Source organism: Chenopodium quinoa, unplaced genomic scaffold (genome assembly GCF_001683475.1).
Source record: "Chenopodium quinoa cultivar QQ74 unplaced genomic scaffold, ASM168347v1, whole genome shotgun sequence".
Taxonomy (NCBI): domain Eukaryota; kingdom Viridiplantae; phylum Streptophyta; class Magnoliopsida; order Caryophyllales; family Amaranthaceae; genus Chenopodium; species Chenopodium quinoa.
Window position 1 is genome coordinate 1,258,924 of NW_018742556.1, and position 16,818 is coordinate 1,275,741.

General features: G+C 36.3%; 3 protein-coding genes across 4 annotated transcripts; 1 reads left to right on the top strand and 2 right to left on the bottom strand.

Annotated features, from left to right (window-relative positions):
- Nucleotides 1-143: 143 nt before the first annotated feature.
- On the top strand, nt 144-4,324 carry LOC110720428 (SEC12-like protein 2). The gene is made up of 10 exons (XM_021899461.1): nt 144-543; nt 766-860; nt 1,346-1,496; nt 1,879-1,970; nt 2,067-2,166; nt 2,508-2,583; nt 2,701-2,821; nt 3,403-3,519; nt 3,607-3,674; nt 3,800-4,324. Exons 1-10 carry the CDS (start codon nt 295-297, stop codon nt 3,898-3,900), a joined length of 1,170 nt encoding a protein of 389 aa, XP_021755153.1. The 5' UTR covers nt 144-294; the 3' UTR covers nt 3,901-4,324.
- Nucleotides 4,325-4,500: 176 nt separating this feature from the next.
- LOC110720429 (heavy metal-associated isoprenylated plant protein 4-like) lies at nt 4,501-6,312 on the bottom strand. Of its 2 annotated transcripts, XM_021899463.1 has the most exons (4): nt 5,940-6,312; nt 5,249-5,430; nt 5,070-5,157; nt 4,501-4,978 (listed from the first exon to the last, which is right to left on the bottom strand). In XM_021899463.1, the coding sequence occupies exons 1-4, from the start codon at nt 6,034-6,036 to the stop codon at nt 4,653-4,655; spliced, it is 693 nt and encodes a 230-aa protein (XP_021755155.1). In that variant the 5' UTR covers nt 6,037-6,312; the 3' UTR covers nt 4,501-4,652. The 2 variants fall into 2 exon arrangements, with proteins under 2 accessions (XP_021755155.1, XP_021755154.1); XM_021899462.1 differs by lacking the exon at nt 5,940-6,312 and having other exon boundaries at nt 5,249-5,902.
- A 1,422-nt stretch (nt 6,313-7,734) lies between these two features.
- Nucleotides 7,735-11,759, bottom strand: LOC110720431 (pentatricopeptide repeat-containing protein At1g80150, mitochondrial-like). Its single transcript, XM_021899464.1, has 3 exons — nt 9,843-11,759; nt 8,478-8,625; nt 7,735-8,373 (listed from the first exon to the last, which is right to left on the bottom strand). Exon 1 carries the CDS (start codon nt 11,332-11,334, stop codon nt 10,045-10,047), a length of 1,290 nt encoding a protein of 429 aa, XP_021755156.1. The 5' UTR covers nt 11,335-11,759; the 3' UTR covers nt 7,735-8,373; nt 8,478-8,625; nt 9,843-10,044.
- Nucleotides 11,760-16,818: the final 5,059 nt, after the last annotated feature.

Sequence of the window (16,818 nt, forward strand, 5' to 3'; positions counted from 1 at the left end):
TTAAAGTTAAATTCATGATAAATTTGACAAAAGAAATCTAAAAAGTTAAAAACACTTGTTAATTTTTCTTGGTTTTTTGTTTTTAAAAAAAAAAACTTAAAACCAAAAACGATCTCAAAAAAAAGAAGTCCTAAAAAATTTCTTTTAATATTACCACCAAAAAAAAAAAATAAAAAAAAATCTACAGTTTAAGTTGAATACTCGAGCTTGAATTGCGTTGAAAGACTTTAAAGCTAAAAATTCGAGTCCACAAAGCAGAGCAAGAGAAGCGAGAAAGTATAGAGAGAGAAAATAATGGAGCTTCCCAACACCCAGAGATACGGTGTTCCTCTCTACGGAGCTTCCTGGGTCCCATCCCACGCCATCAGATCCACCAATTCCGCCGACCCTAAATCCGACGACTCCGACGCCGATAAACCCGTCGACAATCCGTCGGAATTTCTCGTCCTCGCCGGCGGCGGCGGTGAAGGCCGTAGTGGTATTCCCAATGCTGTTCTCCTTTCCGAATTCGACTTCGCTGCTAATTCTCTGTCTCCTGAACCTGTAAGATTATCGCTATTTTCGAAAATTTTCTGAATCACGGTTTTCGAAATTTTGTTTGTGAATGCTTGGAATTGATCATGTTTTCATCTGGAGATTCTACAATTGTGTGATTGAATTGTGAATTTAGGTTAATTAGATGATTAATTGATTGAATTTATGGTTTAGAGGTTTTAGTGTGATGTAGAAGTGATTGATTTTGGTATTTTTTTTTGTGTGATTTAGGTTTTCAGAGTTGGAACTGCTAATGAGTTGCCTTACAGAATGGCTGTTCATCCTCGAGGCGACGGTCTTATTTGTTCCTTTCCAAATAGTTGCAGGTAATCTAATATCCGAGGCCTAATTTTGCTATTTAGAAGATTTATTTTGAATTATTTGATGTAAAGATCTTGAATTTGGATGAACTTTTGATCATTTGTTTGAAACAGTGGATCAATGAAGTTGTACATTAGACTCATTGTGAGCAATTTATGTTGGACAGTTTCAATTTGATTTAAAAAAAGTTTTGTATTTGCTATTTGATTATGTTGTTACCACATCATTTGTATATGAAATCAAATTTCTTTGAAGAAGTGAGGCAATCAAAACTTGGGAAGTATTATTTAACTTACATTTAGTCATAGCTGTGACCTTTGGTTTTCGAGATGACATTGGTCGTTTTCATATGAGTTGTACTCGCAGCTTATCCGTTTTTGTGTACATAAAGAATTGCACAGTGCTGTCTCTTTGCAACTATATGTAAAAGTGTGGATTAATCTTGTGTGTCAAACAGATAGCTAATCTAAACCTGCTTTGATTTCCATAGGTGGTTTGATTGGGAAATGACTAATGATAATGAAAATGGAAAACTGGGTTTAGTCTCATCCGACAAAGTGAGTACTAAGTTGGAAGATGTTGGCCAACAATTGGCTTTAACATTCAGTGAGGATGGCTCTTTACTTGCTGCTGGCGGTGAGGTAAATATGATTCTTTACATTTCTGCTCATGTTGAATAAATAATTGAGTAGTATGTACTCTGATTTTCTTTGCTTAAATTGGTAACTTCTTTGTTCATGTACGTAGTACTGTTTATGCTTCTTTATTAGCGAGCTCTCTTTATTCTTCATGAAAATATTCTGCTGTTCTTCTTCTCCTCACCTCCTCGGTTCCTTTAGTGTATTGCTAGTTAAAGAAAAGTTTCATGATTATTGAGTGTAAGGAGTCTCTCTTATCATTGCATTGGGATATGTAACCATTTTAAATCTGCAGAAAGAATCGATATTTTAACTTCATGGTTTTCGTATGTCAGAGTTCTTATGATACAAAATGATATGATTTTCCGATTTTTTTGCAGTACAGGATGGCAAAATAAGGGTCTTCAAGTGGCCTAGCTTGGAAGTTCTATTTATTGAGGAGAAAGCATATACTTCTGTGAAGGATCTACATTTCAGGTTTATATTCTTGCTGCTTTAATTATATATGGTCAAATCTTAGAACTATAAATCATGTACGTGAACTTTATATTTTGTTGCATTTCTATTTTGCAGTATAGATGGAAAGTATTTGGTCTCTATAGGAAGTGGTGGTCCTTGCAAGGTTTGGGATGTAACCTCATCAAAAGCCATAGCTTCTTTAGCCAAGGAGAATGTGAGAATTGTAACCCTTTTTATTATGTTTCAATTCTCTTTGTAAGTTGTAGTAGCACTTGTGTCTTATATATTCAACTATAAGACTGTTGATTCAGACCTGCATGTGGGCCTGTACCCTTTTTTTTTTTTTTTGAATAATGATGTCAAATTGTCAAGTACCCTCCCCCCCCCCCCTTTTTTTTTGGGAATAATGGTGTCAAGTAGCCTTTTTTTTTTTTTTTTTAGAATAATGGTGTCAAGTACCTCATATATGTTTCTCCTAGTTTATAATTTAGGTTTTCAATATGGTTCTAGCCCTTTAACCTGCATTTGTTTCTGACTTGGTAATGTTTGGTGCAGGACGAAATTTTTAGGTTTTGTAGATTTTCTCAAAGTAGTGAAAGGGACCAGGTTCTTTACACACTTGCTATGCGAGGTAATGTTTATTTATTTATTTATTTTACTTTTTTTTTTGCCATTTACCACTGTACTCTTGTGATCTTCCAGAAGAGATATCTTTTAATGGTTAGCAGACTTTTCTTTTAAAATGTAGGTAAAGGTGGGAGTATTATATCCTGGAACACCAAATCCTGGAAAAGAATAACTTCAAAGCATATTGTCCGGGATGCAGTTACAGCATTTAATGTCTCAGTTGATGGAAAGCTCCTTGCCATGTAATTGTTAAATTTTTGTTTCATTTTTCTTCCTCCCCAACCTCCCCTATTATTTCCCTTCCCTGTAGACTCACTGAGCTTTTGCACTATTGATCAGTTTCTCTGTGTTATAATTTGGAATACATATTTGTAGAATGTGTAGGGCTAGTCGTTTGTGAAGACCCCTGTGTCTGATTAATTAATTTGAGAACTTTTGGATCCATTCTCTTCTTAATATAACATCTGCTGTCATTATGAAATTAAAACTCCTCTAAGGAGTCAAAAACTGTTCTGCCTTTGTGTTCTTGCTTTTTTTTTTTTTTTTTTTTGTGTGTGTGTGTGTGTATATATCAGCTGTCCAAAAATGAGATTACTACTGAAATATTTGGATCAACCTTTTTTTGAAGCACGGAATTCAATACAGTAATTTGTTATGTGGTTATGCACTTGTGCTCTTTTGAATGAAGCTAGGTTGGTGTACTGGTAGAGGGCAAGTTGGGAAATTTTGGGCTGGTTGAAGGTCCTACAACATATGCTTGTATAATTGTATGTGTATATATTGTATGTTTGCTTAAGACTTTCCATTTGATGTATACTTGTAGTGGGACCAATGAAGGGGACCTTCTGGTTATAAATTTGTCAAAGATGCAAGTCCAGATGAATGTAAAGAAAGCACACTTGGGTCTGGTAACTGCTTTGACATTCTCACATGATTCAAGGTTAGGAACCATTTGCCTTTCATCCTATTTAAATCATCTGTTTTTACGAGTTTAGAGTTAATATTGAAGTTATTGCTCTATGTCCAGGGCTTTGGGTTCTGCTTCCATGGATTCAAGTGTCAGAGTGACACTGGTTCAAGACAAAAGCACCAATGGTTTGTCCTTACTCTGATTCAAAGCTTAAATTACACCTCTATTCATCAAAAGTGCATTGAAATTTTTCCTTCATCAAAATCACTCTAATATGTTCGAGCCCTGAACTTTATTTTGGTGGATGCAGGTTTCAACTATTGGATCATCATCTTCATTTTACTAGCTATTGCCATGTACTACTTGATGAGTCAAGGATTGATTCCAGGATACGTAACCAAGTCTGACTAATGGAATTTTTTGACAAGTCGAAAAAGTTTCACAATGATGCATCATGGTTGAGATACATTGAAGCCTCACTTTCATGTAGAACATGTCTAGAATTCATCCAAGATTGCTTTGTACGAACTGCTTTATACGTTGTTTAAGAATTCTGAAGGATGGAAGCGTGGCACAGACAAACCTCGATAATGTATTTATATTATTCTATTAGACAATTGAATTTTTGTGACAGAAAAAACATAATAAGTAAAACATGATATGTCCTTATTCCTAAACAAGTTTACATATAATTTTTTATTTTATTTATTTTTTTGACAAGTACATACAAGTTTTCATATAGCTGATGAGAGTCAAGGGTGAATATATATGCATACTCTATTTATGTTCCAATCAAAATTATAAACTTGGCATATGAATTAATCCTTCAGTCTTAGAGTATTCTTTTCTTTAATTGTTTTGGTGCAATTTCGAGTATAATACTAATATAACCCCCCAAAAAAAAGTTCCGTTTTTATACAGGTTGTGACAAATGATATTTATGATTTTTTTTCCCCTCATGAAATGTATGGTTTTGCCGATTAAACCTAAAATAAACATAAACTGGGCAAGAGAGTGGAAATTGAACCCTTATATAGCCTTTGGTATTATATACAAAAACATACTGGGGACATTTTACAAGTATAATCATGGTGTGTAAATGATTTAAGAATATATCGCGGTAATCATGTTATTACACACATCGTGTAGGAGTGTGTTAGTTCTTACATTATAGAACAAGCATTTGGATCTTCATCGCTAAACCACTGAGGAGCATAGACGTAGTGAATAATGTAAGGAGTATTACTTGCTTTAAGCTTCTCTTGCACATCTTTCACTTCTTCAACGTCAATGACTTTCTTTGTGGTTTTCGTTTCCTCTACCTTCTTGATCTCTTCTTTCTTCTCTTCCTTCTTTATTTCCTTGGCAGTTACGAGTTCTGCATGTTTGTGGAATTTACTTCGTATGTGTTTAACCAACTTCTCACTTTCAATTGTACCCTCAACAGCAAGAGTCTGAGCTTTCATATCAGATTTAACATTATAGATCCCTGTTAATAACACAGGAAAAGATAAATAAAACTATACAGGATTACAAGGGACGTTTATATTGTTTTCATCCAAAAATAGTCGGCGTTATACCTTTATGTCTTAATAGCTTCCTACGAAGATCAGCCTCGCACTGCTCACAATGCAGATGTACCCTCACGGTATGGGTGAATACAGCCACCTGCAAAATCCACAAGGAGGGAGTTCTTAGTATAGAATATGAAGTTTCTACTTAATTAGGGCTACTTTAGATATGCCTACAAATTACTTACTTCTTTGGTCTCCTTGACAACTTTCTCTACCACAACTGTGTGTTTGTAGTTTTCTTCAACTTTTAGTACCTCCACCTTCCTCTTGCTCAACCTCTCTAGTTTCTGATGGATCTTCTTCGAATCGAATGCTCCCACAACCTTTACTTCACTCTTCTCGAAGTTCACATCCACAGCACGAACTCCTGCATGTCCAATACATGGCAATTGGTTTAGAAAAAGAGCATTGAATGATACATCACGGCATTTAATTACTAAAAATGCAAAGGAAAATGGCACAGGCTGTTGTGGTGGAATTTGTGATGCAGGTTGCAATATTTGGAATGTGAGGACTAAGTTTAAAATTTTGACCTCGTTAGTTTTGAAGACTACATAATATTGTAATATTGGCCTTGGTGCTTCATTGATCTCAGCATGGTAAAGCCGTAAGGGCAGGCCAAGCCAAAAGAAGTCTGGACCGTTTGGCCGATACCTCATGGCAAAGGAGGTGCACCCAAACCTGGTAAATCAGGCTGGCCCGTACCAGATGGCTTAACCAATCGGGTTGGCAAACAGGCTGTCGAATTCTAATCATGCTAGACCATATGGCATCAGTTCTACAAATCTACATTGCTTTTATTTGATAAACAACACTACTTTGGATATCTATTCTTAGTTTCTTACCTTTATATCACAAGGGAACAGCAACATGTACCTTGGATTTTCAAAAGGGGGCTCCTGATCTTATGAGCACATTCAGGACAATGCAGATTAAGTTTATAGAAGGCTGCAGAGACACCTCCTTTCGCCATTTACGTTTGCTCTGCACAGAACAAGCCCTGGCGATTTATGATAATCAAGGATAATTAGTAAATGAAAAGACAGTGATCCTATGTATAGATAACAATTACAGGAGAAGACTATTCCTGATTTTGTTGCCTCCTTTGTAGACAGATACTCAAAATGTTAGCAATGTTTGGGAAAACGGTAGGTGGGAATTTGCTGTGGGTAGCTCACTTGCTTCTGGAAACTTAAACTTACAGCAACAATGGCTTCTGTAAACAAAATTAGTACCAGAACATTCTTACAAACCCAAAAATTTGTTTTACACCATACATTAACACACTTGGTCAAAATATTAACCACTTTAAATTTGTCAAAGTGGCTAACTGTGAGAATCAGAAGTAGTTGGTTGTGGGCAACTTACATTTGAATTTCCTGTCACTAGGGTCTTTAAGAGATTAATTAATGTGGTGAGCTAAACAAAAGGTAGAGGCAACCATATGGTTTAGTCAACACGGGCCGACCAGGTCAATGACCACGAACCAATATGACAGTCCGTCCACGGAATGATCATAAGCTAAATCGAGATCAAGAACAAAGCATCTCAACACTTGAGAAAAATCGCAAACAAGTACACAGCAAGGCTAATGAACGAATACATCTGTGCTTAGTTTTTGCGTACACTTCAGCTTGTTCAGAAAATTGTGTTACACAAAATTTTAATTTTTAAATAAATTCACCAAAAAAAATGTAAGGAAAAAGAACATACTTTTCCTTGGAATTGTATAACATAGTCAACATTTATTACATTGGAAAAACATTGACGTTCTCAAGTCCAACCAATAATTGCAACAAAGAATACACCAAATAAATTGAAAATGATATGTCAACAGTAGCAGTAACAAACCTACCAACAAACCACCTCGCTTATGCTATTGCAACTATCAACCCAATGACAGCATAATTTATGAGTGATCCATTTTGGTAACTCGACCTGCTACAACTTAACTTTCTGATAAAAGAGCCCCATCCATTTACAAAGATAGAGATGATCAATGAAGGACCACATGTTAGAGAATGAGTCTTGTAAAACCAGGGAAACAGTCACGTCAAAGCCGACACACCTACTACCAGAAAGAGCAAAGTCATCCCTTGATCTTAAACATAATGTCACATAAGTAACTGTTCAATATGCAAATAGACAATGAGAAAATCAAGCATAGAACTAGTCTTGGACGGACAAAAAAATACGAGCCAACCATAACCTTTCGAACAATTGAAGTACAATGTGGTGGCATACTCTGAGCTTCTGAAGAAAAGCATGGCAGATATAAATAGAGCTAAACAGAAAGGATGTATCATAATATATTGAATGAACAGATCAATGCATTGGAAGCTGATCAAGTGATAAGTGCTCTAAAAATCCTGACTAGTAGAATTGAACACAGTTCAGACTCCAGCTGCCCAGCATGTCCAGCTTGATCAGGCACACATAAACGATACAGACCCATATCTAAATATAGTAAATATTCGATATGTCCATCTTCCAGATGTAAAAATAAAGGGATGTGGTAGCACGTCCTTCTTTTTGTTACAGAACTCAGAAATCAAAATCACCATAAAAAGAACATGAGTCAATCTTAGGGCATGTTACAGTGTAAGCAGTCGTGTTTGGAACAACAGCATGAAACATCAAGAAACTTAATTAAGCATATGCTCACACTCATTTAGTTAATTTGTGTGTATGAAGTAACTTGCAAGTGGCAATAGGGTTTCCAAGGGCCTGTAACAGAAATAATTTTCACCTAATGGAGTTTCTGATGCATCGCATGTCTAGAAGGAACACAAAAAATTGATGATAACATGAAGACAAACTTCCAAACCTGAACATACACATGGAGAAGATAAAACACATTTGACTAATTGACTATGAACATCTATCCAATTACCTCAGAAACATCAAATCCAAACCTTTGATATTGTCATAATGAATATTCAGTGGGGTGACAACAGACAAGAGACAGTAACACCGCAGAAGAGGGAAGTGAAATGGAGATAGAAATTCTTAGGCCAAATGTAACTTTTTTTATTGCTTGAAAAATCAGCTATAGAGTGGAAAGAATTACAGAGAGGCGTATCGTATTTTCCCATTGTATACCAATTTCTAAGAACAATTGATCTATAAATGAATTAAAGAATCAATAACTTTGAAGCTTCTCAAAGTTGTGCTCAAATACCCTATCCATATGAGGCTTGCAGGAAAACTTGCCCGAAAAAAGCCAAAAAAGAAAGCCAAAACTTCCCACGGGAGAAAAATGAGAGACTAATGCCACAGGCAGCTTTGACTTCTGCATAACTGGGATTTCCTGAAAGACAGTGTAGCTATCTGTATCAGTTGTAATCTTAAAATCCTTAGCATTAAATAGGAATAAAAAAAAATAATGAACCCTAATTACATTTTCATACTCACTTTCTTCCTGTTAATACCAAAAGCAGAACAATGGCAGCAATTTGACAATGATATCCTAATTATCAACTTCATTCTTGGACTGACAGAGGGTTTTCTGGAATCACTTTACACCCTCTGAAGTTACTCCTGTCTATATACTTCCCTCATGCTGCAATAGAGAAAAGCAGTTTTTATAAAAAGTCTTATAGGGACTTGGACGTTTTTCAAAACGAAAGCATTGACACTCCACAACAGATAAGTGTAATGCTCCAATCAATTTACACAGCACTAATTAAAGGTTCATTAAACAAAAGACTAAACATAGATTCAAAGAAGCAGTCATTCATAATAAACAGCTCCGGATAAAGAAAATTGACAACTAGCATTAGTAGCATATGAAGACAAATCTTACTGAAAACCTAGAAAACAGATCATGCTATCCAGAAAAAACAAGAGACATCATTGATGTTCACTTAGGTGGCTAAGAGCCTAAGATGGCTGGACTAGTGTAAGTCTGCAACAATATGGGGTTACAATGATTTATAAGTATCTTACAAAGTGGTTTCTTATACCTCCTCTGAGTCTTCTTCAAAGATTTTATCCAAGCCAAGTTTTTGAAGTCTCTAACATGCATCATTTAACCTATGTTTTCTCTCAGACTTGGACTTCTCTAGTAAGTGCTGCAACTTTCCACTCCAGTTTTCTACATAGCTTCTAGGTCAACATTTCTGATTACATCCCTGAAAATCAAACTAGGGCAATGTCTTTGAAACACAAGGAGCAATTTAACCTATTTGAAGGTGGTCAATTTTTAACCAAAAAAAATAAAAAAAACACTCAAGTGTCCCTTTGTACATTAATATGCAACTAATTCCACAACCTAACAAAGAAATCTTAATAAGTCACCTGATTACAGATGGTTTAATCAATCCTTGATTACTTATCAACCAAATCACCCATAGGAGACCAAAGTAAGAACGGCATTAGCAATACCTTTTGTCACTTTTTATTTCAAAAATCACTCATAAATTTTGCCAGTGTATTAAAAGAGTCTAAGAGCATAGAAAATGCACCCCAGCCACACTGAAAACCCAATTTCACAAGAAAGAAGCCACTTTCTAGTGCAAAAATAAGCAGCAACTTTCCTCTTAGCCAGCAAAACATAAAAAAAGTCATTACACAAGAATTCATCTTAGGACCCGTAATCACATGTGTAAATATACAATAAAGATGAAAGAATTTCACAATATGCATTACATGGACTGTTTTATCCTATTTGAAAAGAGGAAAGCTAGCAAATTATGTGTATGTCATGCAATCATTTATAAATGCAGCAAAAAAGAAAGGGAGAAAAATTTGTTAATTAAAAGAAAAGGAGCAACTTACCACAATTGGGAGGCAACATTTACAGTTAGTTCATCAAAAGCTATAGGACACGAAAGAACATAATTTTATTGTCCCTTGGATGCCTGACCCATACAATGTCTCATGCTGTTCAAATTCTCAATACCAAAGATAGTAAATAACACCAACCAGCCAATGTAGCTTAGGAAGATGATATGATATGAGCACTTCAACCCGTCAAATGTCAACTTCTTGCTAATATGGCTTTAAAAACATCCAACTGCCTCGCAGGAAAAGGAGGATGTCTTCTTTGAGCCAAATAAAATATCATTGCAGCCTTATCTACTTCTCCAATACTCTTTAAACCCTTAAGTAATGTACAAATGGTGTCTACATTCAGAGTCCAGTTTTTCTTCATGCATTCTTTGCACATAAAATATGCACAATTAAAATCCCCTGCCATGCATAAGTAATGTACCATAGTCTGATAAATTTTAGCATTAGCTTTATAACCCCGACCATGTAAGGCCGAGAAAATCCTTTTGGCCATATCATAAAACCCAGCCCGACAAAACCCTTTGATTACCAAATTATAAGTAACTTCATCTGGTTGCATCTCTAGGTTTTCCATCAGGCCCAGCAAGTCATTTGCTTCCCATGCTCGCCCTCTACTTACTAAAAATTGGATTCTAGCATTAAATGTAGCAATGTTAGGATAACATCCCTTATAAACCATGAGATTCCACAGTCCATTTCCAATCTCCCAACGACCATACTTGTAGAAAGCTGATATAAGAGTCGTATACGAAACAACATCAGGCTTTATCCCTGCCTTTTCCATCTCTACCATCACTAAATAAGCCTTATCCAATATTCCCATCCCACAAAAAGCATTAATCACAATATTAACTGAAATCACATCAAGCTGAACCCCAAACTCCCAAGGTACCTTCATAAGGAACGAATTAATAGCCTCCAAATCACAGGTCTGACTCAATACTTTCAGGGCAGCATTGACAGAATTTACAGTCCTTTTAGAACCAAACAAATGCATATTATAGAACGTATCGACGGCTTGTTTAACCATACCCGCCCTTCCATACAACATTATAATCCTAACAATAAATCCCTCCCTCCTACCTTGAGGCAAGGACTTCTGATGCTCAAGCAAATGCTCAATGTAATCATATCTCTTAGCACCTGCCAACCTCGAAACCGTATCCTCGAAAGCATACTTGTTTTCAATAACAAGGCGATTGTGGGCATTATCTTTGAACAGTTTAAATAGCTTATCTGGGTCTCTCTCTTTCTTAAGCTTAATAAGAGCTGGTTCTTCCAACTTAGGTTTAATCCTTGAATTAGCATTAACACTAAAATTACTACCACTATTAATATCATGATTACTGCTAACACAACTACTTGAATTGCTAATTGTTGGCGTATCAACCGCGTTAAAGGATGAACAAGAAAGATTACGACCAACTACAGAAAACCGACGAATGGGTCGAAATGAAAGACAAAATCTTTGAATCATTGCTAATATAAGCTCTTGAATTCAAAATCCAAAAAGGGTTATTCACAATCTTGTTAGTTCATGCTAATTTGGGGAAAATGGGGATCAAATTTTTCGATTGAAACTTGAAAATTGGCAGAAATTATAAGTAAAAAATCATGTATTTAATGGGATTAACATAGATTATTGGGAGCATACCTTGAAACCCAAATTTGGAGTGAATGTATTTCTGAAGAAGGTAGTGGAGGTGGGGTTGTTAATGGCGGCGGTGGGCCATTATCGGGGAAGACTGAGACGTGGGGGGTTTTGGGAGCGGAAGAACGCTCGATTAGGGAGGTGGATGACGTTGTTTTGGTTTAAACCCCTAAAAATTGAATCAAGACAATCCAACTATCAACTTTGTTCCCCTACCCAAGCAAGAGGAGAAGAAATTAAATGGGCTTGATGCCGAATACACTCATTGTATGCAAGTTTTTTAAACGATAGTATAAATTGAGAATTTAAGGTCATATATGTATTACGTTTGGGTTTAAAATTTGGATTTGTTTAGTAAGTGAAATGATATCATGAAGTCATAAGACGCACGACATCTATGTCAAAAGAAGTTTGTTAGTGATGAATGGAAAATAAGAAGGCAAAAACCAATCATTGGATGATTATGAGCAACAAGTTCGTGTTTGTGTTTGGCAAGGATATGTTATTCTTGCCAATTTGTTCATGTCACTTTAGTATTCAGATTTCAAAACCTTTTGGAAATTAACTTGCTCAAGTCAGTTTTGAGTTTTTAACGTGCCCGTAACGACCCTAATTGACATGCATACTTTGTGAATCCTTCAATTTATTAATGCTTGTTATAAGACTTATAGGTTATAATCTAATATAAATATCCCTTTGTAGCCAATTTTAGGCAATCTCAACAAATTCAAACCCGTTTTCTACTATTATTGGGTTTCAAGGAGAGAGTGTTTGAGAGAGCATTCCACAAAATAAGACGCTTGTAAATCATCATCCATCTGCATACAGTTGTTGGTATTTTTTTTCCCATAACCTGGTTTCTCACAAAACCTCGCGGTATACTTCGTGTGTCATTTACTATTTCATCTTCTAGTTAGCTTACTTACTCAGTTCTGTTTTGTTGTTGTTGTCCTTGTTGATAATTGTGGGCAATCACAGAGCATTACCATGGCCTTTGATGTTTCTGACCGTAAGCCAGGAGCTTTTTATTTCTATTTTTATTTTATTTCCCAAAACGTTGCTATTTGTTGTTGTAAATTTCTGAAACATGGAGTTTTTGTTGTATAGTTGTATCCTCTTGGCACAAAGACAAGTTGCTCAATCCTTCACCAGATGAGGATTGTTGAGAATCCTCTTCCTCTTGAGGTTCCTCTACATTACCCAACATCAAAGAGGACTACTCCAAATCAGCAAAAACCCTATACAAGATCCTCTTTGATATTTGTGCTAGCTCTTAGCTATAACATGCAATTACTAATGATCCACTTTGTCAAATATACTCTAGTAGAGCAAGGTACAAGTATTTTATATTTTTGAGACATATTTAAGGCCCCTTCAGTTTTTGGGTCCCTTGTAGGCACAGAGGTTGCACTTACCAATGAGTCACATTGTCAAATGTACTCAACTAGTTCAAGGTGCAAGTGCAACATATATACAAGTACTTTATATTCTTGAGACATATTTGAGGCCCCTTTAGTTTTTGGGCCCCTTGTAGGCGCAGAGGTTGCACTTACCAATGAGTCACATTGTCAAATGTACTCAACTACTCAACTAGTTCAAGGTGCAAGTGCAACATATATACAAGTAGAGCTGTCAAAAGTTTTCTAGACCCGAAATACCGACTCAAACCTGATTATTAACCAACCCATCTGAACCCGAAAAAATGGTGACCCAAACCCGACCTGACCCGACCTTGAACCAACCCTAGACTCAAGATGACCCGAGTATGCGAGACCCGAAACTGAACATGAACTGACCTGGAGATGACCTAACCCGAATGTAACCCGTATATTATTGACCTAAACAGAACCCGACTTGAACCGAAATTAACCCAAACCCGTTTTAACTCGTCAAAACCCGAATTTAACCCGACTTGTTACTAACCTGACCTGAATTCAACCCGACCCGACCCATTCCTAACCCGACCCGAATTTAACCCAACCTGTTACAAACCCGACCCAAAATCAACTCGACTTGTTATTGACCTGACCCAAATTCAACCCGACTTGTTATTGACTCGACCCGAAGTTTACCAGACCTATTACTAACCCGACCCAAAAAATCAACCCAATTTGTACTAACCCGACTCGAAATCAACACGACTTGTTATTGATCCGACCTAAATTGTTCCTGACCTGATTTCAAATCATCTTAAATGCAATTTAGACCACCTTATTATTGTTGATCAAAGCATTTTGTCTAGGGAGACCAAGTCGGTCCAGGCCAACAAAAGAAAGGAGCATCATCGTCAAATTTAAGAGTTAAATATAGATACATTTGTTGTATGGTAAAAGAAAATCATTATCTTCCTAAATTATAAATATAGCTCCCTAGTATATTACCATATATATTATAATCAAAGGAAATAATTAGCTTGATAAAAATGATAATTAACTAATTATAGTTAGTTAAACCCGAATATGACCTAACTTGGAAATGACCCGACCTGAGTGTAGCCTGCAAATTATTGACTTGAACATAACCCGACTTGACTCCGAGTATGACCCGACTTGGAAATGACCCAACCTAATTATAACCCGCAAATTTTTGACTTAAACCGAACCCGACTTGAAACCAAGAATGACCCGACCTGATTATAACCCAAAAATTATTGACTTGAATCGAACCCGACTCAAACCTGAGAATGACCCGACCTGATTCTAACCCGCAAATTATTGACATGAACCGAACTCGACTCGAACCCGAGAATCACCCTAACCCGTGAAAACCCGAATTAAACCCGACTTATTGTTCACCCGACCCGAATGTAACCCAACCTGTTATTAACCCGACATAAACCCGACCCAAACCTGATAAGAAATATAACCCGACGTGACCCGACTCAAGCATGACCCAACCAAAACCCGACCTGCATAGGTTATGGAATTAATCCAAAATGACCTAACCCAAGTTGACCCGACCTACTCTTACCGACCCAAACCCGACCCGTTTACCCAAATTGACAAACATACCCAATACCTCCAAAATTTCTCAAAAAGCGTGGATATTTGCCTTCAATTTTGGAATTTTTTGAATTTTTTTCACCCGGAAATAAAAATTGCCAAAATGTTTACCATGGTCCCTAATACCCTCTGGGATCCAATTGGCTGGGTGGAACCATCCAATTTGCCTTTAAACGACCAATTTACCAGTTTACAACTTGCACCGATTTCATCAACTCAAGCTTACCACGAACATTTATGACAACATATAATAATCATATATGGATCCAAACGGCATTATATGACCTCGAGATGTATCCCCTAAAATCTCAATGCTTTTCGACTCCAGGCCCCGAAACATTCGAAATTTCTCAAAAAGCGTGGATATTAGCCTTCAATTTTGGAATTTTTTGACTTTTTTTTGCCCGGATATAAAAATTATCGAAATGTTTACCATGGTCCCAAATACCCTCCGGGAGTCCAATTGGGTGGGTGGAACCATCCAATTTGCCTTTAAACGACCAATTTACCAGTTTACAACTTACACTGATTTCATTAATTCAAGCCTACCACGAACATTTATGACAACAAATAATGATCATATATGGTTCCAAACGACATTATATGACCCCGAGATGTATTCCTTAGAATTTCAAGACTTTTCGACACCTAGTCCCGAATCCTTCAAAATTTCGCAAAATGCGTGTATTAGTCTTCAATTTTGGAATTTTTTGCCTTTTTTCGCTCAAAAATTAAAATTTTCAAAATGTTTACCATGGTCCCTAATATTCTCCGGGAGTCGAATTGGCCGGGTGGAACCATCCAATTCGCCTTTAAACGACCAATTTACCGGTTTACAAGTTGCAAATTTCATTAACTCAAACCTACCACGAACATTTATGACAACATATAATGATCATATATGGTTCCAAACGACATTATATGACCCCGAGATGTATCTCCTAAAATCTCAAGGATTTTTGAAACCGGGCCTCAAAACCTTCAAAAAAATTTCAAAAAGCGTTGATATTAGCCTTAAATTTTGGAATTTTTGACTTTTTTTCGCCTGTAAATAAAAATTTCCAAAATGTTTACCATGGTCCCTAATAAAATACGGGAGTCCAATTTGGTGGGTGGAACCATCCAATTTGCCTTTAAATGGCGAATTTATCGGTTTACAACTTGCACCAATTTCATTAACTCAAGCCTACCACGAACATTTATGACAACATATAATGATTATATATGGTTCCAAACGACATTATATGACCTCGAGATTTATCCCCTAAAATCTCAAAGTCTTTCGACAACGGGCCCCGAAACCTCAAAAATTTCACCAAAAACGTGGATATTAGCCTTCAATTTTGGATTTTTTTAGACTTTTTTTCGCGTGAAAATAATAATTGCCGAAATGTTTACCATGATTCATAATACCCTCCGATAGTCCAATTAGGTGGATGGAACCATTCAATTTGCATTTAAATGGCCAATTTATAGGTTTACAACTTGCACTTTTTTTTATTAACTCAAGCTTACCACGAACATTTAAGACAACATATAATGGTCATTTATGGTTTCAAACGTCATTATATGACCCCGAGATGTATCTAATAAAATCTCATTTTTTTTCGACACCTGGCCCCGCAACCTTCGAAATTTCTCAAAAAGCGTGGATATTAACCTTCAATTTAGGAATTTTTTGATTTTTTTTTTTGCGCTAAAATAAAAATTGCCGAAATGTTTACCATGGTCTCTAATACCCTCTAGGGGTCAAATTGGGTGGGTGGAAACATCTAATTTGTCTTCAAATAACCAATTTACCGGTTTACAACTTGCACCAATTTCATTAACTCAAGCCTACCACGAACATTCTGTCACAAAAAAAAAAAGCCTGCCACGAACATTTATGACAACAGTACATATAATGATCATATACGGTTGCAAACAACATTATATGACCCCGAGATGTATCCCCTAATTCTTAAGGCTTCGACACCGGGCCCCGAAACCTCCAAAATTTCTCAAAAAGTGTGGATATTAGCCTTGAATTTTGGAATTTTTAGACCTTTTTTCACCCAAAAATAATAATTTCTGAAATGTTTACCATGATTCCTAATACCCTTCAAGAGTCCAATTGGGTGGGTGGAACCATGCATCCAATTTGCCTTTAAACGGCTAATTTAATTACCGGTTTACAACTTGCACGAATTTCATTAACTCAAGCCTACTACTACAAACATTTATGACAACATATAATGATCATGTATGGATCCAAACGGCATTATATGACCCCGAGATGTATCCCCTAAAATATTAATACTTTTCTACA

Coding starts and splice junctions, on each gene's coding strand:
- LOC110720428 (XM_021899461.1), top strand. CDS start 295: ATGGAGCTTCCCAACACCCAGAGATACGGTGTTCCTCTCTACGGAGCT. Junction 1,971..2,066: donor GTGAAGGATCTACATTTCAG/GTTTATATTCTT, acceptor TCTATTTTGCAG/TATAGATGGAAAGTATTTGG. Junction 2,584..2,700: donor TTACACACTTGCTATGCGAG/GTAATGTTTATT, acceptor TTTAAAATGTAG/GTAAAGGTGGGAGTATTATA.
- LOC110720429 (XM_021899462.1), bottom strand. CDS start 5,722: ATGAGGTATCGGCCAAACGGTCCAGACTTCTTTTGGCTTGGCCTGCCC. Junction 5,158..5,248: donor TTGTCAAGGAGACCAAAGAA/GTAAGTAATTTG, acceptor TGGATTTTGCAG/GTGGCTGTATTCACCCATAC. Junction 4,979..5,069: donor GAAGCTATTAAGACATAAAG/GTATAACGCCGA, acceptor TGTTATTAACAG/GGATCTATAATGTTAAATCT.
- LOC110720431 (XM_021899464.1), bottom strand. CDS start 11,334: ATGATTCAAAGATTTTGTCTTTCATTTCGACCCATTCGTCGGTTTTCT.